This window comes from Gobius niger, assembly GCF_951799975.1.
Source record: "Gobius niger genome assembly, chromosome: 19".
NCBI lineage: Eukaryota > Metazoa > Chordata > Actinopteri > Gobiiformes > Gobiidae > Gobius > Gobius niger.
Window position 1 is genome coordinate 14,401,430 of NC_136870.1, and position 26,915 is coordinate 14,428,344.

A 26,915-nucleotide genomic window follows, 5' to 3' on the forward strand; every position below is an offset into this window, starting at 1 on the left:
GCATCAGACGTACCGCCGATGAGCATGATGCAGATGGAGAAGATCTTTTCGGCGTCGGTGTTGGCACAGACGTTGCCGAAGCCCACGCTGGTCAGGCTGCTCAGGGTGAAGTACAGGGCAGCGATGTAGGAGCTGCGCACCGAGGGGCCGCCCACGGAGCCGTTGAGGTAAGGCGTCTCCTGCCGTTTGCCCAACTCGTGCAGCCATCCTTCAATGAGGCAGGGCAACGATGGTCAAAGATCAAATTTCAGCTCTTATTTTACAGTCTACGAATGCATGGTCTTATATAACCTCCACCAAAGATAAATCTGTCTGAATGCAGTCACGTACAGTAGCTTCTGAAAGTGTGTTTATGCCTGCGTTATGTTGAAGTTTGGTACTGAAAAAGTTCAAGACTAACGTAAAAGAGGCCTTGAACTGTTCTGAAGCCACTGTATAGAGATATCAATAATGTCACAGGTTGGCATAAGGCAGCGTTGGGCAGACTCCTCAAGGGTAAACAAGGCCAACACTTAATTAGGCGGCATCTCCTGACTTCCCTGTGGACACAATGCACAGGGTAGACACACTCACACATGCATACTTGAATAGAAACATAAACTGTAGGTTACATAATGAGCCGAGCCTCATGGCAAAGTTTGTTGGCGCAAGTAACAACAGTCATGTTCGGCGGACTTTTATGTGGGGCCAGACTGACAATGGCGACTGTTTTGATTTGGACAGACAGAGCCCTCATTAGAGCACAAGTGTGTGATGTTTATCATCCCACAGCGGAGCAACGTTAGAGATTCCAGTCGTGCGGCGCTGTATTTATAGCCCCACCGGCAATTTCGATGCGCTGAATCGACTATTAATAAGAAACCATTCAAAGTATTGCTGTTTTAATTAGAAAAGGAACTAATTGCCTTGGCGTTGCAGAAATTGCATAATCTAATCGGGATTTATATCTTTTCATTGCTCAATGATTTGATGCTGGAAGTTCAAGTTTCTAAACCAACTTCTGATGACACTGTTTATGATAATTTCTGTTTTGGTTTCATTTTCTCAATGCCTGCATATATATAGTTTGGCAAGCAGAATTAAAATGCTTGTCAAATAAATAATTTATGTTGCATAACAATAGACAGATATTTAGCGGTAAGTAGTAGGGGTGTAGGGGTAGGTTAGTGTGGAGCACTTTCACTTTCACAAAACAATGTGTGTTTCATTCAAATGCAGTCAGAGATCACAGCGATATGATCTTACAGGGCAGACAGTGATTAAAGGGACTATACAGAGATTAAAAATGTTAAAACTATGTATTTTCCTCCCCCTACATGTTCCAGCAATGTCCTACAGTGTAGAATGAGCCCAGACCTGTTCACCACAACTGCCTCTAAAATCCTGCACTGTCACTCAAAAAGTTGTTACTTCGGGTCATAAAATGGCCAACTTGCATCTAGTCCCTTTAAGTGACAAATATTACCATTAAAGGTTACCACAAATTAAAGCTCATCACCTTCAAATTGCCCTACTTTTTCATTTCGAACGAGAGGCGCTGGAGAGATTGTTCATTCAAGATGCCAAACAGACCACCTCCACTGAAGTACAATACTGAAGTATCCAGCAGCATTACCATTAGAGATTTAAATATGAACTGCTACATAACAACCTCTCTCTCTAAACGTGGTCCACAGACACCTGACAGGGAAGAGCGAGAGTCCTTGCCCCTATGATGTGCTTCCACCTGCATCAAGGGTTTGAGGTAATATGCTTTTCCATTTATCTGTAATCTTTAATCTACAAGAATCTCATGCATTTTCAAGTCATGTTTATAGAGCTTCAAACTCCAAGGTTAGCGGGTTTTATACATAATAGGACTCCATGGAGACAGGACATTTTCTCGTTTGCAAAGAACGTTATACTGTCCTGTATTTTTGGTTTTCAATTTCAATTAATTCTACAGCCCCACTGAATAGAAACAATCTATGTAAATCCTTGAATTGGCACTGGTAGAAATGCTTGATATAATAAAAATAAAATTGGAAAGACGTGCTTTATTCACTGGAGCAAAGAGAGTTGTTTTTCCAGATCCACTCGGGCTCACCTATGTCCCAGTTGTCAGTCTCAATCTCCTTGCGTCCGATAAGATACCAGATGCAGGCCATCCAGTGAGCCAGGAGGGCGAACACCGACATGAGGAGGGTCAACACCATGGCGCTGTACTGAGAGTACCGATCCAGCCTTTGGAGCAGGCGAAGCAGCCGCAACAAGCGCACGGTCTTCAGCAAGTGAACCAGAGAGGTCTAGGAGACAAATAACAGTCCGGGTCAATGCCTTTTAGATACAGTGTAGAATGTCCTAGAGGTTTAATGAAAGGCTACAGCAGAAATCAAAAGAAAGTAGAAACTGAAAGAGATAGGACAAGTGGTTTGACAACTAATTACTCAATCTTGCAATGGTAAAAGGACACAGAGGGAAAAAGTCGGGCTCATTATAAAAACATCAAAGTGTCTGACAATAACAAAGAATCAACTAAAACAATGTGTTGCTTTTTTGTGAGGCAAACCAGTATCTTCAGACAGCTCCTCAAAAGTGAACAGAATCGATAAAACTCAACATTTGAGCCACACCAAAACTTTTACTTTGCACAAGGAGCTTTAACATGTAGGATGTAATGTTAATACATGTTTTAGAGCCCCATTAAAAAAAGGATTTCCTCCAAGTGGAGCTTTAACAGAACATTTTGCAAAGACTACTTCTGCATTGCATACATGGACTGTTACTGTTTTTAGTAATAACGTTTTTAGTAATATAATCTTCAAAATACTCTTTAAAAGAGCAGAATGAGCTGAATTCTTGCTATATTTGTGAGTTCCATCTTGTCCTGCTCTCGCCGATCTGCTTGAATCTGAACCAAAAGTGGTTTGGTCCAAACCACTTTTGGACCAAATATTTGGACCAAATGGATACTAATAAACAACGCTGCGACGACGGAAAAAACACGAGGTGTGCTGCTACACACTTTACAAACACACATACGATTTTATTTTATAACTAAGTATGAAATGGGTTTTCGTTGTGCTTGATCCAATCAGAAGCTCCATGAATGATTTAAGCTGGAGTGATCACAAATGTTATTGGCACTATAGTATCATTCTGGCTCTGAGGATCAGGAAACTTCCCATTAAGACTTCTCAAGTGTTTTTTCCCCTATAATGTAGGCATTATAGGTATTCATCATTGAAATCAATATGAATGACTTTAGAGCTGCCCTCAGCTACTCCATTTTGCCCGACTGGAATGGTTGCATTCAGTACAGGGAGCCATCAGGGTTTTTTTTTTAAATAATACACGCATAGGGGAGAACATGTGTCAATTGAGGGGCAGGAATAAAAAGCTCTGCATATATATATATATATATATATATATATATATATATATATATATATATATATATATATATATATATATATATATATATTTATATATATATATATTTATATTTATAAACTTATACATTTTGACTTTAGGACGGACTCATAATTAATGTTCTAAATGCCAAAAAACAGACTTACATGAAAGTTGCAGTTCAGCAAATAAATATCAAATAAGTATCAAAATGTTTCATTTGCAACCTATTTGATTTATCCTGCTGATAATGTGTTTTAACATTGATTGTCATTATATTTATATATAAATGCAATAATGAAGACTACGATTGTTGGAACACCTGTTATAAACTCACTTACCTTTAAATAGGAACTCAAAAACTCTTTGGCAAATGGAGCAGCAGATACAGCGTCATGTGACACATGTGCAGTGTTTGTATCAACTGTGGCATAAGGAGTTTGAAATCTTTATCTTATTTTATTTTAGGGGGAACAACATTAAAAGTTCTTTCCTAACAATGTTGTGCAATATGAAACTAAAATTGAATGATTGATACTGGGATGTATTCCCTTGATATTTGGAAAGTAACTGTATTACAAATACTCTCAAATGAAAGTGTAACTTTATATTATTATTATATTCTAAATACATGTATTTAGTTACTCCCCAACAAGGTGTGTACACAAGATTATAGATATTTCCCTTCTGTCTCTGAAGTATCACAATGGCAGTGTGTGGAAGGCAAGTGAGGGGCATGAGGGGGTGGAGCAGGGTTCACTACTGACAAACATAAATCCAGGAGTAAAGCTGATGGTAGCATTCATTTTCCTAAAGTCGACTTGTATGTTGAGTTGTTCTGTTTTCATTTTACAATCTTCTGCTGAGATGGCTGTTCTGTCCACTGGTCCAATAGGTCTAAAAGTTTGGCCACTATAACAGAATCCTCAATAGAAACCTGTGTGCTCTGTAAACAGCTGAACGGTAAATCTTGTGTAAGTATGACTTGCTTGAGCAAATAAAACTTCTCTACTATTTGCCATTGGAGATGAGAAAAAATCTGGCACGTTTTCATACTTGCCGCGGTCGCCATCTGTTTGCCGGTCATGTCTCGGTGCCCAGATGGCAGAAAAGGCTCCGCACGTGTAATTGTCCCCAAGTACTCACCACTGTGATGTTGAAGACGTACAGCAGGTCCACGGGCAGCGCGGCCACCAGGTCCACGAAGAACCAGGTGGTGACATAGTGGATGCAAATAGAGCGTGCGTCGTACACCACCTGGCCCGACTTGCTCACGTAGGTGGTGCGGAAGTTTAGGATGATATCTGGAACAAAGGCGAGCATTAGTAGATGGTGGCCTCGTTTTTGGACAAGCGTTTTTATTCCATGCAGTGAATACGTTTTAGCCAAGTGACAAATGTTTTTACAGAAATCGTTAATTGTTACTTAGTGGAAAACCATATGGCATAACGTTTCACCCAACAAATACAATTTAACACAAGCATTTATCAAATAAATAAATAAAAACATGCATCTTTACTGTATGTGGGCTTTCCTCAAATACTTTGCTCAAACACAGTAAATTGTCTCCACCAAACATTAGGCTCTTAAAGCTCTTTATCAAGGAGCCACTCACCCATTCACACTCTCATTCATAAACCATTACTATACGGGCAGACACTGGCAGAGAAGTGGGTGAAGTGTCTTGCCCATAAATATCGTTGCTGAACATTAGGAACACATTTTGGCACGTTTTGTCGTGTTACAATTTCGAAAGCACTTCACGACCTCGCTCCTTTATATTTAACATCGCCCCAGCAGAGCTCTCCAGTCTGCCGATCAAATGGTTTTGGACGTGCCCAGGTCCCAGTACTTCCTGGATGTCAGTGGAAAGCCCTATATAAGTTAGTGATTTATTCATTGATGGATTGATAGCTGCTCTTGTGATGTAGCAGGATATTACCAAGGATATTCCGCATAGTGGCTTTAAAGCAGTACTAAGTAACTCGTACACCTTGAGGCCATAAGGGCCACTGCAGGTGTCGTAGCATGTTACGTTTTTTTACTCCTTAATTGTCCGTGAGAGTAAATACTACGCTGACAGAAAAGACAAAGGGAGAGAGAGATATTTTCATCCAATTACACAATGGAGATAATTTTTTTCACTCAAACTTGGCCGTAAATACTGATTAAGTGGCGCTAGCTCACAGATAGCTTTGCCCGTTAGCATGTTAGCTTCTTCTTCGTGATTCCATCAGTGTGAATTGGTGACTCCGACCCAGTGGCAAGGAAGTTGCAATTGTGGTTTTCTGGCCCAATCATTCCATTAACACTTGTATTACCCCCAGAGGGACGATGAAAAGGATTTATTAAGGTAAACAAATTACTTAGTACTGCTTTAATCTTGCGGATCCCAACAGTTTAAAAGGTTTATATTGAGAAATACTGCATACAGAGGTCTTAACACAATCATCTTAACACAAAGAAGCACACCAACCTCCTCTTCTAACACTGGCAAAGAAAAAAATTATGTGTGTGTTTTGCTTACAAATTAAAATTTAGCCGAGCTCTGGATAGCTTTTAGAAATAGAATGGCCTCTTTGTGCCAAGGTCTCGGCAATTTGAGATCTTGCCAAATAAAGCTTTATTCTTTTTCCTAACACAAGAGTTTATCTTTTGTGTGAATTTCTCCTTGCCGCTGACAGAAGATTGTTAAGCGCGCTAAAAGCAATTTACAACATTTCTCAGACGCTTCTCGGTAAAAGAATGGTCTGCTTTATTGCTGATCATGGCAAGAGAAACAATTAGTCAATAGCTATTTCAAACCTTTCAGTCTGTTTTCATTAGTCTGAAAGATGAAGATGAAAACATTGTCTTTATTCATTATTTTATTATGTATAAGTCTTACCAATGATGAATAGCATTTCCACAGCGATATCAGTTCCCATGGTGGAGCGCTCGGTGACGGCGTAGGGGGTGAAGCTGACGTTGTACGGGACACTGACCGCGACATAGAAGGTGGCGATGAGGATGAGCCAGTCCCACAGTGCCTTCACCAGACTGTAGTGAAGCAGGATGAAGTGAGATTTCTGCACCGCGGCGACCTTGTACTCTGGCACCGATGGTCTATCACCCACATTCTGCCAGGAACAAAGAGGGAAAGTGTTGCTAAGTGGGGCAACCATTCACCAGCACAGGCACTTGACTGTATACTGAAGTCTGCAAAAAAATATATATATAAAAAAGGAGATTTTAAAAGTTACACAAGGTGACTTTTTTGGAAAAAGACTGTAAATTCATCTATTGAGCTTGGTATGTGCTGTGTTCCTTAAGAGTCTTGGCCTAATGGGTCTTTACTTTGTAATTGTGATTGACAGCAGCTTTCTTGTAGCTTGCAGCTAGTTTGTTTATGTCTTTGTGGTTCAGGTAGAGCAAGTTCAAGCATTTGAAGAGATGGACATGGTAAATAGTACTCAGTTAAATGGTAGGATTACCAAAATGTTGGCTTAGATTGTTTAGTCTACTCCTTCAATTATCATTATATTAATTCAATCATCGAGGCCTAAGTTTGCAATGTAATATAGCTCATTACTTTGCCAGTATACTTCTACTACTACAACATTAACCTGTGTGATAGGATTTTGCCTTTCCCATTTTTCCTGCTTTAAATTGCCAAGAGTAACAGTTATTCTCAAAAACGACCCTCTTTTCTCATTTAGGTTTTACTGCCAAAGACCAATCATGGAAGCCACTCTTGATGCGTCGTGAGTCCATTTGGTTCATAATGAGTCGGCAGCTTTCCAAACAGGGTCGTGCACTTGGCACATAATAGCCTTAACCATATTTCGGAGACAGGAGGAGAAGCTATTATCTTTGACAGTGGCGAGAGGGAAGCAGAAAGTCGAGATAAATGAGCGGTAATCCATCCACGACCAATGTGACACTTCACACACAGTTGAACCGCGTGACAGGCTGTCCAGTAATGAAGCCGAAAAATGAAAAGCGGCCAGGCCAAACAGTCAAATTAGAGTAGACCCAAAACAACTGGGACGTGACCTTACAAACAATGTGCTGCAGTCAACGGAAACCTGTCCTTTTTACAGGTTCGAACTGGGTCATTGCTGGTTAACAATTATCAGCTCGCACTCACTGTAAGAGAGACCTGTCTTCAAGATAACGATAACGATTCAAGACACCATATAGATATATCCAACTGTTTATTAACCTTAATTACATTGAACTGCATTTTAGGGAAATATTTATAACATATGTCCATTCCAACTATTCCACCACTGGTTATACACAGCCACAGTTGCTACGGCTAAAATTGAGCGTTATTGGGCATGTTTTTGGTGCAAGATCATTCACAAATTAACATTAGAAAAACGGTCATGGTTATATGCCCTATACACATTTATTTGACCTATATATTGTAGCTATAAATACTTTTACCTTTAATAAACTGCTCATTAAAATGCAACCAATGGTTGATAAGTAGCTTATTAACATTCAGAAAGCATAAAAAATCCTGCAACAATGTGTTGAATGTGTATAAAGGCTCACAAGCTGCTTTTTAAACAACCATTATGGTATGACATGTACTCTGGTGTCGTATTTCCTTATAGCAGGGGTTTCCAACCTTTTTTACCCGACAAGCTACTTTTACACAATATGAACATCGGAAAGCTACTTATGTTCAAAAACACCTGTGAAAAATGCAACTTAGGTGGAATTCACCCAGAAAAATGACTTGCCAAGATGGTATTTCAAAGAAAGTGACTTGAGTTTAGTCCTTATACTTTACTATATTGATATTGGTTCAGCATGTTCAGAACAAACAGAAAATGCATCTAAAATTTGAGACATCAAGCGTGTAGAGATGTAGAAAATCTTTGGCGAGCTACCTGGAGAGGCTTGGCGAGCTACTGCTAGCTCCCGAGCTACTGGTTGGAGATTCCTGCCTTATAGAGTTCAGGAATGTGACGTCATGTCGCTAAGCATCGTGGGATTCTCAGATTTTAAAAGTGGAGTTATTGTTCACATTAAAACACTTGGACACCACAGTGAGCTAGATGTATTTCCCAGCAGTAACTCAGCAGTTGGTCTACTGCTTTTTCTGCACTTTTTATACTGTTTTTAGCTAATGTTAGTCTATGGAAAAATGTGTGTAACAGCTGCAAACATGGCGGATCTCCATGGTAACTGTGGATTGTCCTGAACTCTATAGGCTACAGTATATGCAGCGTTGGCTTCTTGAAATTACCACTAGTCAAGTCAAAGAGAATCTCTGTAAAAGTCTGTTGAAAAGTCAATATTGATTTTAGGGCCAACACAGAAACTCCTCCGCCTTCTGCTTTTATCCAGTGTTTATCTCCAGTCTGTGCTTCTTTGACTTTCTGCTGGGGCGGAGGTCAGAGGTCCCCCCCCTGTCTTTAAGGTCGCACTTTTATCTGCAACACAGCCCCAAAGCATGCTGGGAGTTGTAGTCAGAGCAGGAGATAATGAAGTGCACTCTGCAGCTGTAGCTCTGTGACACATGCTCCCCTGTGCCCCGCGCTCGGCTTTTCTCCTCTAATCATTTGGTTGTGCAAAAGTGTAAGGGGCCGCTGACCTCATGATGTAACGCAATTGAAACAGCAGTTTGCTTTTGCTGACAAAGCCCTGACCGTCATTCATCCGTCTGAACCGTTTGTTTTCATGGCTTCTGTTGACATGAGGAACAATACTGTATATATACTGTATATCTAAAATGAAGTTAGCGTTCATATTACAGTGTTCTGAAGCAAACACTCTTCTTTATGTTTTTTTTTTTTAGCCTCCCACGGATCGTTATTTTCAACCAGCTGCTAGAAAAGATCATAGGTGTTGACGAAGACAAATGTAAGAGATATGGACTATTATACTTATTTGAGAATTTTATGTTATACAATGGTTTACAAATGGTTCAAAGACACCCCACAACGTTTTTCTTATTTTGTGTGTCATTTTGCAACATTGTTCAATGTTGTGCTCTAACTTACTGATTGCCCCCGAACGCCTCACCGGGTATTGTACGAAGTGTTGTTGAACGTGACTTGTGAGACAGCGCAGAGAGGCACGGGTATTGAGATGCTCTTACCTTTTTTGACCAAAAATAAAACTCTTCAGAATGAGACAACTCTCTGGTCATCTGTGCCTCAAATGGCTGCAACACAAAGCTTTTTTAATCTGCAAAGTTGACGGATGAGAGCTAACATCATGATATAAAGCCTTCTGTTCGCCAACATCCTTATTGCTATGGTAACAGTTTGGAAACTCACCGATTGCCGAAGTAAATGAAAGCACACTGAAGCAAAAAGATGGACCTTGACGTCGCCAGGCTGCTTCAACATTTAATTAAATGACGACTAGTTCAACACCTTTTCAGAGAGCTTTTATTCACTCACGATTCGCAGACAAGATAAGGGCCAAATTTCTACTTAAACAGCAGCTTCAAAAATACTTTTCATATAAAATGTTCTAGATCAGGGGTCTCAAAACTTTTTTTTTTTACCACAAAAACGTCTGAGAACTATACTTCAAAGACACCTGTGCAAAACGCAATTTATGTAGAGTTCACCCTGGAGAATTCGCAGCCAAAGTGATATTTCAAAGGAAGTGACTTAAGGTTTGTACTTATGCTTTACTATATTGAACCAAGTGTTTGTATATTGTGTTCAGGATGTAGAAAGTGTTTGGCGAACTACAGAGAAAGAGCTGGAGAGCGTCTGGTAGCTGTGGAGCTTCTGGTTGGAGACCCCTGTAGATAGTGATATCAGTGGAGTAAAATGATAGATTATACTGTATAACTAGCACCACTGCAATTACTGATGATCCAGTGGTTCTCAAAATATGTACCTAAATAATGACTAAACAGGCTGTAAAAAAAAATATATGCATATGTAAACTAGAAAAAAGTAGGTTAGGAGCGATTCTCAAAGCTGTACTACTTGAATCAGACTGTCAAAGGTAGTGGTACTTGCACCACAGTTTGAGAACCAGTGCTATAGACCACATACAGATTACAAACTCACCCACACGACTGCCACAAAGTGCTTAAGTCGGCAACGTGAAGACTTTGTGATCAAATGTCATAAAGTGAACCAAATCCAGCAAACATTGTCTGAAGAATTATATTAGCTAAAAAACTATTCTTTAAAGAGACTAGATGCAAGTTGCTCATTTTATGCTCACTATTGCCACCTCAGGACCTTCATGTAACTGCAGTCTCTATATTAAGCTCTTTTTGAGTGACAGTGCAGGATTTTAGAGGCAGTTGTGGTGAATAGGTGTGGGCTTATTCTACACATTTGGACATGGCTGGAACATGAAGGGGGATTACTTAACATTTTTGAACTCCATATAGTCCCTTTAAGCAGTGAAAAGAGTCGCTGCATAACTTGTTAGTGTCACTCCTGGTAACTACATCCTATACATATAATTTATAATTTCTCTGGATTGTTGGAACCAAGTGGATTGAAGTCAAAGTGTTAGAAACCATCGACTAGAAAGAAACACTACTTAATACAGGGGGAAATGTGACCATAACAAGAGTGCACCACCTCATCATGACATCAGCAGGTGGGAGAGCGGTGTTTTGAGAAGTTGGCAGACTGAATATGCCGAATTACTCAAACATGCATGAATGAAACAAAACACAAATCCAGTTACATGTTTTTGACAAATGGTCAAACATTTCATTTCGTACGATAACTGTTTTTTTTTCTTCCTTTTGCAAAACCAGTGGAGAGAAAAAGGAGCATCTCCATAAGGGAAGTGAAAACCGCAGCTCACCGTGTCAAACTGTCAGACCGTGAATGCATCATCGACTGTAACGAATCCAATATGGCGCCTGTAAACCATCAACCCCCAAACTGTTCCAACAGCCATACCGCGCGAATCAGTCACAGCATATAGAGAGCCAGCAATGTATTCAACTAAGAAAAAATGTATGGACGTTCATCAAAAACACATGCAGGCTCTACGCTACACAAACGCGAGTCCCTTGAGTCGCATTTGCAAGGAAAAATTCAAGCAATTGAGATTCAGAGCTTGTCACTTGTGCCTGTGTTTCCAATCTTCTCTTTATGCGCGTGTGCCCATTAAAAGTTTTATGTTCCCAAGCAGCGCTACTGTATAACTCATTTCTTTTATTTCCCTGAATGGCTGGCTGATGGGGCCACAAATAGAGCGCTAGTCTGTGGAGGCAGAGGGACGCACCTTTTTTAGCAAAAAGCAGTGCTAGGTTACACGCACAAGGAGACAGACAGAGGCAAAACAAGACAGCGGATCTGAAAACTGTGAGAGTGGGAGGACGGCAGTTGTGTTTAGACTTAATACAGCCCACACAGATAACGCTTATTGTTTGGCATTATATACAGCACACCTGTGGTCCGACTATAAAGTAAAAGCGATAAGGATTTTGAGACATGAGGGTGTGTGTACCTATGTTCCCCAGGTCCTATGTTCCCCAGGTGCGATTTTTTTTTTTCATAGGTGAGTTGGTACATCAGCCAATCACAAGTCATGAGAGTGAAACATCATATCAAACAGCTTAACCCTGACCCTGCCCTAGCCACTAACCTTAAGGATAGTGGGCTGGTGCCTAATCTTAATCAATAGAAGTGGGGGAACATGGTTACCGGGGAACATAGGGCTCACCCCGAGATGGGTGGGGAACGTACCGGTCGGTCACTTGTGTCACAAAAAAGTGACAAAAATGAGATGATTACAAAAAGACGAGAACACAACAAGATTACGTCCAAAATGTGACCAAAAATGCAGCAAAAGTGCGACAAAAACGTGCTGTAAAAACAACAGTAACACAACAAAAAAACAACAAAAACATGGCTAAAGAGTGATGACAAAGCAACAAAAACTTGACAAGAAAACCACGAAAGAGCAGCAAAAAGGTGGCAGAAATGTGATGAAAAAGTGACCAAAACATGACAAAAAAAACAAAAAAAAACACGTAGAATTGTGACAAATAAGATCAGTTTTGTAGGTCTTAGCTTTCAAATGTGGCATTACACTAAGGCTAAGCTCCAAGCCGAACTGGAGAAAATACGCTTGGTTACCTTTCAGCCGTTTCTAAGTATATTAAAGGAGCATTATGCAACTTTTTATGCGAGAAAGAAAAGTTGATATTTGTGTGTGTTTGACCTTGTAGTGACCGAGCGGCTGCTTCAGTGGTCAGCATGGCACCTTTACTTTTGAGCAGGGTGGTCCGTGGGACACTCCAGGCTCAATTGTTTTGAAGGTTTTCATGTTGAGAGGGTTCGTCAGCAGAGAAAACCCTCCAAACAATTGATCCTGGAGTGTTTTAGAGATCACCGTGATGGAAAGTAAAGGTGCCATGCTGACCACTCATACAGCAGCTGTATTGACACACTGAACACTGAGTATGAGCCTAAAAATCTTATCTAGAGTCATAGTTGTCTGCTGTAGGTTTGGTGCATGCACTGACAAAAGGTGATCTCCCCTTGTTTTTTATACACTCTTGGTGGACACTTTATATGCATAATAACACTTGACCCTAATTTTGAGTGGTTTTGAGTGTTATTTGTTTCTGTCTGTCTAAACGTTGGCCGTTCACTCTGAGCTCGATGCCCTGTTTTTAAATAGCAAAGGGCAAATACAGTGAACTGAACAAATGTTTACTCTTGTCTATCTCTGGTTTAGAAATCTGCAGGTTTAATATTGGCTTGGTGGAGATGTAATAATATAAACGATATTTAGAAAAGCAGAGATTTTTCTAAAACGGTGCTTAGCATGAAAAGCCTGAGAGGACTTGAAAAGGCCACATGAGGTTACATTTCAGAATCAAGACATTATTTAAATTAAGCGAGGAGCTGAAAGTGTGCGAAATAGGCTTTTACTAAGTGGAGTCACTGAGTGAACTCCGTTACGATGAAATTCACTCTTTGGTTTTAACCTATCCAAAAGAATCTTAAAAAAGTAGTTCTGCATACCATAAATGGCATAGGAAGTTTATTTATTTGTCTATTGAAAAGGTAACTAGCTTTTCCGTTATGGATGCAGGGTTTATATACAGGCAGAAACAAGTCACATTTAATGCTTTTTAATGCCCACATTCTATATTTTAATGCCACAAACGCAGAAAAAATCAGCGCATATTTTATTGCTTAAGATTTGCAAACATTTCATCAAACAGAGAAATAGTAATTGGCCAAACGGACGACAAACTAAAATGTTTCCGACCATAATTTGGATATTTTAATGAACCTCTACAATGGACCTCTTCCCCCCACCTTAACCGAGCGCTTTACCTGAATCTAAAAACTCTTCAACTGGAGACAAAAGTGTAATGCCTCATTTGAAAGCTAAGACCTACAAAACTGATCCTAACTTTTTTGTCACGTTTTTGTGGCTTTTTTCTTGTGATTTTGTCGTTTTTTGTCGTGGTTTCGCCACATATTTGTCCAATTTTGGTCGCTCTTTAGTCACTTTTATGTTGCGTTTTCATCCTCATTTGGGTCGCCATTTTGATTATTTTTTTCTAGAAGCTTTTAGATTTGGGTAAAGCCAAACTGTCGAAAATGTGCTCTGTTCAGGTGAAGGTTAAGAGGTTTAAACATCATCAATTTAGATTTAATGTCTGTTTGAATCCAATTTAATGCTTTTAAATGTCATTTAAGGCCCTGATTTTGGCAAAATTCATTTCATGACTTTTTAATGCCCGGCGGTAACCCTATAATGTCCATCATGGGTGCATGAGCCAGTGAGAAATACCGGAAGATGAAACGTCTGAAAAGCAAATGCAGCTACAAATAGTGTGATATTATGTTGTTTCAATGATCAAAATAAAAACTATTTTTAAACTTGATGGGGTCCCAGTTTGTCAATATAACAAATGTGGTGTTGATGGGCCTGTAGATACTTTCTGTCACTGCATCGAACAGATCAGTTTGTGGATGCAAAACAACTTTCTCCAGCTAAACAAAACAGTCACCTTGAGTCTCTCTCTCTAAAACCCCAAAAAATCAGGTTAAAAATCTAGGAGTAATCATGGACTCAGACCTGAACTTAAACAGCCACATCAAAGCAATAACATCAGCAGCTTTTTACCATCTGAAAAACCTCGCTAAAATCAGAGGAATCGTGTCAAAACCAGACCATGCATTTGTCTCCAGCAGGTTTGACTACTGTAACGGCTGCTCACTGTCAGAGAAGCAGTACATCCAGAACGCTGCTGCTCGGGTCCCGACAAGAACCAGGAAATACGACCATATTAGTCCAGTGCTCCGGTCTCTGCACTGGCTTCCTGTCGCTCAGAGAATAGACTTTAAAACAGCTCTGCTTGTTACAAGTCTTTTCATGGTTTAGCACCGAAGTACATCTCTGACATGTTAGAGCCGTATGAACCATCTCGGGCCCTGAGAACTTCATGGAGGGGTCTCCTGGTGGTTCCCTGAGTCACGAGGCTGCGCGTTTCAGTTTCATGCAGCTAAAATCTGGAACAGTCTTCATGAGGATGTGAGACAGGCCTCAATCAGACAATGTTCAAAACTAGGCTGAAAACAGTTCTCTTTACCTGTGCATATGACAACTGAAAGTATTTTATCTGCACTCTTGCCTTTTACTGCAAATACATTTTTATGCTAATCTGCTTTCTTGTAATGAATTGTGCTCTACAAAAAAAACTTGCCTTGAAGTCCATGTTTTCAATGATATTACCACCATTACCACATTATACACATACAGTAGCATTTGTGTGAGAGAAAATCCAATGCTACAAGCCAACATCCTTCAACATAAAGATGATTTTGATGAATTTTCAAAGCGTTGACATATCATTGCAAGCCTTGAATTAGGATCAGTAGTGTCTTACAAACACAAAATCACTGTGACACATTGCTTTTCAGTTCAAAGTGAAAAATGCCACAGTAAAGGACAGTTCTGACTCAGCGGGGAGGACGGATTAGCGCGAAAAATTGGTGCTCCACTCCACTCTGTACAATCTCTTTTGTACCACACAGCGAAACAGCAGCTTATTTCGCCTACTTGGAGTGCACGGCTTCATTATTGGCGCCATTACTCTAAAAATAATGCAGTGGCAGTGACTTTAGCTATGGGGGCTGTCTGTCTGCTGAATTGAGAGACTTGTGTTGCGCCGAGCTATTACCTTACTTAGCTCAAACATATATTCAGAAAGAAAGAGTAAAACAAGTCTGCACTGCGATGTGAAAGCCCAGCTCACAGTGGAAAGGTAACATAAGGCGACGTGGCGGGGGGATTATGACCCACATTTGGGGCGTCCTGGCTGCAGCGGAGGTGTTGGCATGTCCATACAAGTGTTAATGATGATGCCACCGACCAGTAACACGTCGCCTCTGCCTCCCAGCCAGCGCCACCGACACTGCTACGACCTTGGCCATTTGTCAACTCGGCAAAAAGCGAAAAAACAGTGACCACTTTGGAAAAAAAAAAAAACAGCTCACAGTTACAAAAAAGAAAAGTCATGACATGGTGGGAAAGGAAGTGAATCTCGACAAACCACTTAGGGATGTGGACCACTCTTAGTTCTCGTTTAGGTCATACCTGGTTCTGTCCTGGAAAGTTTCTGCTTTCTTATTGTGTAAAGGTTAAGATGGTCTCTTGAAAGCCAATATTTCTTTTACATGTAGCACAAACAGTATTTATTAGATGAACCGAATAAAGTTAGCTTTTGAAAACGGTCTGCTCACAAATGATTTACCTGTATAAATAAAGGATTTTAAAAACAGAAACATGTGAAAAATGCATTAACCTCTTAACCCCCACCTGAACCGAACACATTTTCTCCAGTTTGACATTAACCAGATCTAAAAGCTTCTTTTTTTCACTCAAACTTGGCTGTAAATACTAGTTAGCTTTGCCCATTCGCGTGTTAGCTTCTTCTTCGTGATTAGTGTGTATTGGTGACCCGGAGGCAGGAAAGTTGCAATTGTGGTTTTCTGGTCAGAGACACCAGGGGGAGATAAAAGACCCCCCCAATCATCCCATCAACAGTTGTATTACCCCCAGAGGGACTACGTACGAGTAACTGCAGTGTCTATATTAAGCTCGTACATGACGGCACTTCGGACCCGAAGAAACTGTTTTTTGAGTGACAGTGCAGGATTTTAGGGGCAGTTGTGGTGAATAGATCTGGGCTCATTTTACACATTAGGACATTTCTGGAGCATGGAGGGGGAGGAAAATACAACATTTTAAAAATGTTAAACTCCGCATAGTCCCTTTAATGCAGCTCGGTGTTCAAATACAGACACTTCATTCATTCACCCACTTGGTCAGTCTCGTTATGGGCTGAGTGAGGGACAGGGTGATTTAATCGAACACAATGAAGCGTGATCTTTCAGAAGTGAAGAGTTACCTCTTAACCCCCACCTGAACCGAACACATTCTCTCCAGCTAGGCTTTACCCAAATCTAAAAGCTTCTTGAAAAAAGCATCCAAACTGTGACAAAAATGAGACAAAAAAAGCAATGAAAAAGTGACAAAGAGGCCACAAAAACTCGACAATAAAGTGACAAAAGGGCAACAAAAACATGACAAAAGAGCATTGAAAAATGTGATGAAAACGCAAAAAAATGTGACAGTAGAGTGATTATTAAAAAAAGTCAAAGTTAAGGCGGGGGTTAGAGGTTAAAGACAATATAAAGATACTAAGTGCACAACATAGTAAAATCAAAATCGTGATCTGTCTTTAAGAAAATAATGACATGTGCTAACCCGCCGGACAGAAGACAGAAAAAAGCCACCTACTCCGCTCAGGTTGACGTCGCCTTTGCCGGAGAACTGACTGGTTAGTTGGTACAACATGGTGCGTCCACGCTTCCTGGCCTCGCTGAAGTGAGAGCTGCTCTTCCTTCTTCGCCTTTTGTCATCGGAAACTGTCAAAGAGGTGAGACGTGTTAGTGGGAAATGAAGCGAGAGAGAGAAAAGGGGAATTTGAGGGCAAGGCCTTTTAAGGTGATATATCATATGAATTGAGTGAATTGTATAGTCTAAATGAAACAATCTGAAGGAGCCCGAGTACCACCAATTCTACACGTATTACAGTTTGTGCATGAATGAACAAGATTACTCATGGCGCATTTAAATACTATCCACTTCACATTCCTCTCCTTGGTCTCTTGCAATCGCACTTTGCATTAGGAGCGGGCTGTGTCTACGTTCCACTCGAAAACTCAACACTGCCCGACTGACTCCCTGTTGGAAAAAACATTGTCTGAGTTCAGTGAGCAAACGCAGAGGCAGACAAATCTTCGGGGCACAGCGTGACAGTGATGAACATGAGCGCGTGGCGCCGCTGAAAGCCGGGGGCCAGAAGATCACCTGCTCATAAATCATGTGTGATAGAGTAAGCAAATAGGGGCGCTTTGGCAAACCGTTGATGCCCACCTTCTCTCTTGCTGCTGTGGTTGCCTTTGCCGTGGGTGTCGGTGATGTCCTTGAAGGAGAACAGGAACAGGACCATCTCGCCCTTTTCATTCTTGATGGGAACAATGTCCAGCAAACACCAGAAAGCAGCCCCTAAAAGAAAGAGAAAGCAGCTCTTTGAGTGGATTCGCTTTTACTTTGGCTGAAAAAAAAAGATAAAGACCTCAGCAAAGGCATCGCTTTTTAGTTTTAGGTTGCTTAAAGGGACTATACAGAGTTTAAGAATGTTAAAATGATGTACTTTCCTCCTACCTGTTCCAGCAATGTCCTAATGTGTAGAATGAGACCAGACCTACTCACAACAACTGCCTCTAAAATCCTGCACTGTCACTCAAAAAGTTGTCACTTCGGTTCCAAATTGCCATCATGCACGAGCTTAATATAGAAGGTGCAGTTACACATATGACCTGAGGTGGCAGTAGTGAGTATAAAATGACCAACTTGCATCTAGGACCATTAAATACATGTACAGATACAAGAAAAAAATATAGTGTTGACTTTGAGGCCATTTGGCTTACAAGTACAGATTTTGACGAGTAGTCATAATGTTTTGGCAAAAGAGTATAGAGATGTCAGTAGGTTGACTTTTGGTAACTTTATCCCACTTTCTTTATGGCCCCAGTCGAATTCACAAGCTCACGAGCGTTTTATCCCATGGCTGTAACAGTTTCTCCTAATGACTAGTGTTTGTGTGATGATGCCTGTGATTCCCCATGTCATGACAGCTCTTTAGTCTGGGCCCAGCTTTTCTAAAAAAAAATAAAAAACACAGAATTATCTTCGGTCGGATCACATTCGGTACAACGCAACGACCAACATGGGGGACAGGGCTGTAACGAGTGAGGCAGATCCAAGGACCCTGCGATAACCCAGGCCGCTCATTAGCAAGTCTGCAGCACCAAACAGATGTTTCAATTCTGCCACACTGCCCCCAGTGGGTTGAGTGTTAGTCACTGCGACTGCTCGCGTATGACAAGGGAAGACAGAGAAAATATTGTGCAACAGCAGTGGAAAAAAAGCTGGGATGTGTTTATGAAAGAAGAGCTAATGATTTGCAATGCCAGATTTACTTTATTTCGGACACTGATTTGTTGTGTGTTCTTAATCTTTCATTTTGTTGCTACATTCACAAGCTTTAAAATGAGTTATGACCAATGGGTGAGGAAATCGCTTCTCTGTGGTCCTCATGGAGAGTTATTTATTTTATTTTTTTTAATGCTATGGCCCATGTGACAACGCTGGGGTAGTTATCGTATTTCTAATCACGCTGGTTTTTGTACTGCAGAAATAAAAAGTTGAAGGCTATATCCATGATTGACAAGCTCTGGAGCTCTGTGACGGCTCGTAGCCGGTCCACGAGGGCGGGACTTCCTGCCCTTTTGCTCTTTTAAGGAACAGCCTTATGTTAATTTCACAAACAACACAGGACCATTACCACCTTCTACAGTATGTTATATATATCTATATCAATACCTATATCTATACCTATATCTATATCTATATCTATATCTATATCTATATCTATATCTATATCTATATCTATATCTATAACTATACTTATATCTATATCTGTGCTTATGACAGTTGCTTAAAGATTTTAGGTTGAAGATTTACTTGAGGGACAGTTAAGATGGCTATTAATCTGTATTGAATATTCTGTCTAGTCTATCTCGTCTACAAAGAAATATCAAAAGATTGGAAAAAATTGCTTTCTGTTTTCATATCCGTTTTATATAACATCCCAACTTTTCAGAGAGCTGGAGAAGGCGGCTGCTGAGTCTGAACGCAGCGTGGCAAGTGAAAGTTTGCATTTAGTTGGACTCCAATCTCCTCAGTGTCAGGCTGGAACAACATTACACTAATACAAGTCTCACATTTCGTGGATATTTTTCTGGGCTCCAATGACATCTCGCTGTTTGTGTGAAAACAGTGCCGTGTAAGCTGCAGCGCTGCCATTATTTCTGTGCATTTGCAACATAAAAAAGTGAGGAAAATGCCTTCAAGTGCAGCGCCGCGGCTTTGGGGGATGAAGGATCTACTTACATTCTTTGAAGCTACAGGTTTTATGGAGTTGCTGCTGTGGATGTAAGCCTTTGTGCCAATCAGAAAGGCTTAACAGCGCTTTTTTTTTTTTCTCAACGCGTGTGACATCAGGCTAATTTAGACGATTTAAATGTTCCACTTCGAGAGATTGAATTAGGTTAGAAGTCCTTTAGTCTTTTTGATATGCATGCCAGCTTGTTTAAAAATTGGGTCGCACTTTACCTCACAGCGCAGTAAAAGCATGGTAATAGGATAGAAATAGCTGCGGCCAGGGTTAGAAAAAAAGGCACACATCTATCATTACAGACAAACTTGTTCTGAAATGCCTGTTATTCTTGCATTAGTACAACAGTTCATATAGATGTAGTTATACCATGGTCTGAGTGAATAATCAATTCTGATGGCATGCATTAAAACTGTATAACGCACATAGAATGAGATTTAACTGTTGCCGGACTCATGGTGCATTCATGTGGACTGGGGTGTTCGTTTTCCTCTCTTTTATCATTGATTAGCGCTTAGCTGAGCTCATCATTTAAATGCATTAGCAAAAAAAAAATCAGGTAACTTTACTTTTTTCAATTGCAATTTTAAACAAAACAAAAACAAAAAAAAGGAGCAGTATTTAACTAAAAAGCTCACGTTAGACGATAAAAAAAAACAAATCAGCAGGGGGTCAAAACGAGCTTCCTGACTTCCGCACCTGAACTGTGGAAATCAGGAAGCTCATTTTGACCCGAGTTCCCCAGTCGTTTTCCCCAGTTGACCGAGCATTCACGTGAATTCCCAAACTGGGGTCGCACATGAACGCACCATATATCAATCCACTGCAGCTGTTTCCATAGTAAAGACAAACATTTGAGTTGAAACTCGTTTCAGGTTAAACAGCTAAAAAATGTTAAAATTATGTATTTTCCTTCCCCTACACGTTCCTGCAATGTCCTAATGCGTAGAATGAGCCCAGACCTGTTCAGCACAACTGCCTTACTCAAAACGTTGTTACTTCGGGTCCGAAGTGTCGAAGTGCCGTCATGCACAAGCTTAATATAGAAGGTGCAGTTACACGTATGACCTAAGGTGGCAGTAGTGAGTATAAAATGGCCAACTTGCGTCTTGCCCCTTTAAAACATAAAATAACTCCTGCCCCGGACTTTAAAAAAAAGCAAGCAGGCCACAGTGAACAGTTTCAGTTTGTGTGACCCTTGTATAAGCGGATTAAAAAACTCCGTGAGAGCCGTGCATTATACAGTTTTAATGCACTTCGTGGAGGAAAACCATGCATTAAAACTGATTAATGCACGGCTCCTTGCTGTTTCATTCGTACTTATTAAACAATATTCTTCTCTCAAATGTTGACGCTCCCGGTCGAGTTTAGCGGGTCCACTGTGATTCCTTCAAATCTTATCACAATCACAATACTCGCCAGAAAAATTGCAACAAGCTCCTTTTCCAATATTGTTGCAGCATTTGGCCAAAACACACAACCTTTTCTCACACGATTCACTGAACCGAATTCAGGTCTTGTTGAAACTGTTGTTTTCTGATGAAACATGTCAAAACACTTGAGAACTGTTGCAAAGCTACATATCTCAGACGTACACGAGCTAAAAATAATCCTCTAATGTTACATCTAAATGTCAATCCACAAATCAAACCGAAACAGGTGAAAACTATATTTCCCTCGTCTAGTATGGAGTTTCATCATCATAGCGAAAGACAAGTACAGTAATTGCCTCATCAACTTGAATGTCTAATATGATCAGGTAAACCTTTGACTGTGATTCTGCCAATGTAGTAGGAGCTAACTTGTACTGTGACAAGTAAAAGGTCATGCTGAATGTTATGGCAGTGTATTTCAAACAAGTATTAAACAAAGCAACAAAAGATTGGGGAAACCAAATAAAAACAGCTGGATGAGCATTTTGAAGACCGGAGCAGCATTTTTAATGGAGTTTTTTCCTCAATCGATAGGTTTCTTCCCCAGAGTTGTGAAAACTGTGACAGCAGACACAACACACCGCACAACAAAACACTAACCCCAGTTCAATCAGTGCAAAGACAAATAAAGGTTTGTTCACTTTTTACATCATGTGTGCTGACAGAAGAATATTCAAAGTATGCGCTGAAAAGGGGCAAGTAAGGTTTTGCAAATTGTGTGCAAACTATGAATGTTATTCAAGGTTTTGACAGAAGAGAGAGATGTTTTTGAGAAAGATTTCATTCGGTTGACGGCTTGCTGCAGTCAAGGGCGTTTATGCAAGAAAAACTATTATATTTATGTAGGCTTAACCATACAGAGCTTAAAACTTTATTATAAAAACATAATTTCTATCAGAAATGCTATGTACCCCTTTCAACACCCACTAGACTTAAATTTTGTGTTGATTTTCCACAGTTTCTCAAATGAAATCGTTGTGCAGTGGCCCACCGTTCTTTTTGTAGAAGTGCACCTCCGCCTGGTACTCGTCGCGGCTCTCCAGGGCCTTCTCCATTTGCTGGGCCACATGTTCGCTGGTGTCCGTCCCGTACAGGAACCGGCAGCTGCAGTTCTTCTGCATCACCTCGGTGCGAGTGAAGCCGGTCAGCTCACAGAAACCGTCCGAGCAGTACACGATGGGGTAACCGCGGTGACCCTGGGCGTTCCCCAGCAGGAAGTTACTGTCTGGAAGTCAGAGGGAGAAGGTCGAGTCAGAAAATGAAGTGGTGACAGTGCAATACGGGACATTTTACATCGTCAAGTTAACAAGTAAGGAAGGCAGGCAGCAAGAGTCATACACAAGGAAATTCAAAGTGCTAGTAGGGGATGAACAGGGGAGAAGGCGGTGGCCAGGTAAATTTAGCAGATCGTTAGTCACACTTTTTGTACCACATAAGAAAAGAGCTCTAAACCCGGACGTTGGCCATTTTATACTCACTACTGCCACCTCAGGTCGAACGTGTAACTGCACCTTCTATATTAAGCTCGTGCATGACGGCAATTCGGACCCAAAGAAACAACTTTTTGAGTGACAGTGCAGGATTTTAGAGGCAGTTGTGGTGAATAGGTCTGAGCTCGTTGTACACCTTAGGGCATTGCTGGAACATGTAGGGGGTGGAAAATACATAATTGTAACATTTACAAACTCTGTATAGTCCCTTTAAGAAACTTGTGACACGAGCTTGAAAAGCACAAGTGTAAGCTGTTATTATTATTTATTACAGTCCTGTCGGCTTTTGCCCAAATTAGCATTATTTTAAAATCACAGCTCATTATTACTTCTTGGAAAAATATTTTCTCATTAGTATTTTCCTGTTTACATTATATATGACCTACGACCCGTCGAGGAAGCTGGATTTTGGCCCACACCCCAAATGAGTTTGACACCCCTGTTCTAAACAGAACCCACAACGTTTAGTCCAAGAAAGTCAGGATCTGCTGAAAACCCTTCACCACTGCCCTGGCTTATCTGTGCACACTCATCTCGAATTAACGGTAAATTAATGAACACTGACTCGTTCCACACCGGCGAAAAACTTCTAAAAGAGCCGCCTCAAGTTCGCACCTGATTTACCGTTTGCTCTCCAATCAAAGTTTGTTTTCGCTCTTTGAAGCCGCGCTAAAGCTTTAGTAAACATGAAACACACTTTGTTGACTGCAGTGCGGGACTAAAATTAATTTCCCCTGACTGTTATCATGTGATTTCAGCCTGGACTCGCGGTGCCGGTGGCAGCGAGAAACGTTTGTGAGCGGTCAGGGGGAGAAGGTGCTACGGGCCACGGACCAGACGAAAGACCTGACGGCTGACTACAAACGGCCGAAAGGTTAGACAACGTTAGCTCAGTTCAATTATAGCAGGTGAATCTGTGAGGTGATCTAACCCTGAAATAAAATATATATGCAGATATATATGCAGGAAGTTGTGGCTTATTGTTATTAACTGTGTAAACAACTGGAAAATAACAGTGCCAGCAGAAAGTTTTTAAAAAAATGGATGGAAATAGTTTTCTCTAATTTCTTTTGTTTCGGTAGATTATCAGGCTTGGCAATATGGCAATCTCAATTTTCTATTCAATTGTTTTTTGGTGGTTGTTTTTTTCTTTTCATGACAAACGACAAGACAGACTTTTAAATAAACCTCTGGGCTTTCCACTGCAGTACAATTTAACCATTTCCCTTTCCAAAAACCAATCCATTTTATTCCCCCAAAGTCCAAACCACATGCTGGATGAATGAGCTGAGATTGCCATTTCAATTAAAGTTTGATTAACTGCAAAGCCGTTTTTTTTTTTCCATAAGCGCTTTGAAGTTCCACAATTTAAAAGAAAAGGAAAGCATTTACCCCTAAACTAACCTGATAACTGAGCTTGAGTGAGGCCATGGTCTGGATTGGCTATGTTGTGCTTTGTTCATCTAAGACTTTTTGCCGGGCACTTTGGCAGGAGTCCTGAGGGGGAAGCCGGAGTTTATTCCCCGGCCGAGTCTGTGATGAACATGAAAATGATGGGAATCTTATGCCGTGTAACCTTTTCAACCCAATTAAGCACCTTTGGGAGGCTCGGGTTAGACGCCACAATCAAAGAGAAAATAGCTGTTCAGTGTTTTCATCGCTGCGGTAGCGTTCGCAGCAGGTACAGCATCATCAAAGGCGAGATGCACCAATTGTGCTTGTTGTCGATGGTTCGTTATTAAGGGATTTGTCTCTTTGAATTTGTTGCTTGTATGTAAATGGGTTGCCTAAATTATACGTGAGTATGTATTATGAATGAGTAAGCCAGTCTGAAAACCTTCTCAGAATTTCATTACGTTTCAACCACTCGATGTTTAGTATATTAACTCTGGAGATGCGATGTACGTCTGTATAACCTGGGCCATATGTCGAGCTGTTTAATAAAGCGGTGGTTTATTGCTTGATCGGGTTCAATATGATATTTAAATTGAGATATTCCATGCAAGGACCCCTCACATACAGCACTGTGCATCGCCCTCTTTAGAGTTGAATTTCAGCACCACGGACAGCTCCGAGCTGCTTATGTGGAGTTATGACTGCGCCGGATCATCTTTCTCTGGGGATCTTATACCAATAACTGCGGCTACAGTGTTCACACAGGACGCATTGGTCCAACTACAGTCACATTCATCTTAGTGAAAGCGAAAGTGTAACGTCAGCCTCCCTGTGGTTTCTAGCGCCCCATTAGGACATGGGCCCGTTAGTTACACATAGTGGCTGTGTCTCTGCTGAATTATTTGAACAATCCTGATGTAGCATGAGCCGACATGGAGGACGAGGAGATTTAGATCAGGACTTTGTTTCTTGTCAAAATGAAGCAAAAGCATGAAGATTCATTTTCATCATTTTCATCAAATTCATCATTTTGTTTGCTTGGCCAGGGCTTTCTCTGTTGTCGGCCCTAAGCTGCAGAACACTCTGCCCCCTCACGTCCAATCAGCTTTGTAGTTATAAGTCTTTGTAATTCTAAGTCCTAACAACCTAACTCACACCTGAGTTTCAGTCTGAACGGCCCTAATCTCAGCTGATCACTGCTAATTACCTGTCTATTGATCTGGAGACAGCAAAATCTAAGTCCACCATTCCTGTTCATGGAGGGATTTTATTTCTACACAAAGACTCCTCTTTCAAACCAACGTTTTTCATTTTTCTCAAATTTTAACCTCTCTGTCCTCAAAGGAGTGGTCGGTGGTTGTCGCCTCTTGACAAAGGCTTGTTTGGAGCCGGTATGCGTGGAAGAAACCAGCAATATGTTTTAAAGATTTCAACACTAATCAGCCCAGCTGATGAGTGTTAAAGGCTTTTTTAAATGAAAATAGAGAATTATTGATGTGGGAGGAGTGCCTTGGTTTTTTGTTCTTCTTTGGAGTGGTTGGTGGCTTTGAGGTGGAGGTGAACAGCAGATTGAGGGTCGCTTGTGTTCTCCCTGTGGTGTTGATAAAGCCTCTTCTGTAGCTGTTGTTTTGTTTCTCCAATATAATGCTCTTTGCAATGAGTAAACCACCTTGCTTTGTTTTATGGCTCGGAGTTTTGCCTTTGGGTGAACTCATCTTTGTGAGTTGACTGGTTTGTGATACATTGGGATTCTGTGTTGTCTAAATGTATTGTTTAAACTTTGAATATTCTGCAAATTCATTATTTATTTCTCATTGCAGTATATTTGGTTTTATTGTCGTAAGCACTGTGGAAACGCTTTATTTATAAAATGTGCTAAAGAAATAAAGTGTCTTGTATTGCTTCGCCTTGGTCGTTACAGAACTCAATTTTTCAGAAATAATTGGCTTCCCCGATGCCACTGCAGGCCAGGGGCAATCTGGCAGAGACAAGGCTGCCATTCTATGCCTACAAACCACTTCCAATCTTTTACTCTTTCACAAACGGGCAAGGCTGGCCTGTCTCTTTCGATGTGTCTCTCCCTGAGGTTTTTCTTTTTCCCCACTGTTTTTTTTTTCTTCTTTTTTTTCCTTCTTTCTAGAGAGGTTTTAAGGACAGATGACACTTGGGATAATTATCCATCTGCTGCTTCACTGTCGACTGCTGGACAGGTCCCATCTGCTTGTCCATTTCCTTGTTTGATATCCGCCTCATTGTTGATTTATGAACTATTCTGTGAAGCCCTGGGAGGTGACTCATGTTGCGATACTAGTCTGCAAAGTTGGTCGCCGAGAGTGGGGGAATGGGGGGGATTTATATAGTACAAACTGAGCCACTGCTGTCATCAATCTCCATGCTAGAGCATCTTCGCGCTTAAGTTAAAACATCAAACTCAACTTGCCTGGCGCCGAGGCAGCACGCTGACAGATAGAGATGGAAATTGTCTGAGTTTTACTGATCCCATAGAGAGCCGAGCGAAGGAGGAGTTAGCAGCTGCTCGCTCCACAATCTAGCACTTTAATTGGCCACACTCAACAGAAAGCAGTCCATAGGGGATGTCTTTTCCGAGCTGTGACAACCTTTCCCTGGTATACGCAGCAAAACCAAACTGTCAGTGCTGGAATTACGTGGAGAGGCATTAGTCAGATCCATCAGCAGGCCAAAGGGGATTTTCGACTT

The 26,915-nt window shown here is 40.8% G+C and overlaps 1 protein-coding gene across 1 annotated transcript in view; it reads right to left on the reverse strand.

Annotated features, from left to right (window-relative positions):
* Positions 1-26,915, reverse strand: part of LOC306978341 (voltage-gated delayed rectifier potassium channel KCNH4-like) — a gene marked incomplete at its 3' end in the record, with an annotated part of 52,837 nt that overhangs the window by 13,823 nt on the left and 12,099 nt on the right. The window contains exons 2-8 of the mRNA XM_079576864.1: positions 22,304-22,537; positions 17,794-17,925; positions 17,155-17,282; positions 6,278-6,509; positions 4,537-4,694; positions 2,087-2,285; positions 14-208 (exon numbers count right to left, since the gene is read on the reverse strand). Of these exons, the coding sequence (XP_079432990.1) occupies positions 14-208; positions 2,087-2,285; positions 4,537-4,694; positions 6,278-6,509; positions 17,155-17,282; positions 17,794-17,925; positions 22,304-22,537 (1,278 nt within the window). The remainder of the gene's footprint in view (positions 1-13; positions 209-2,086; positions 2,286-4,536; positions 4,695-6,277; positions 6,510-17,154; positions 17,283-17,793; positions 17,926-22,303; positions 22,538-26,915) is intronic.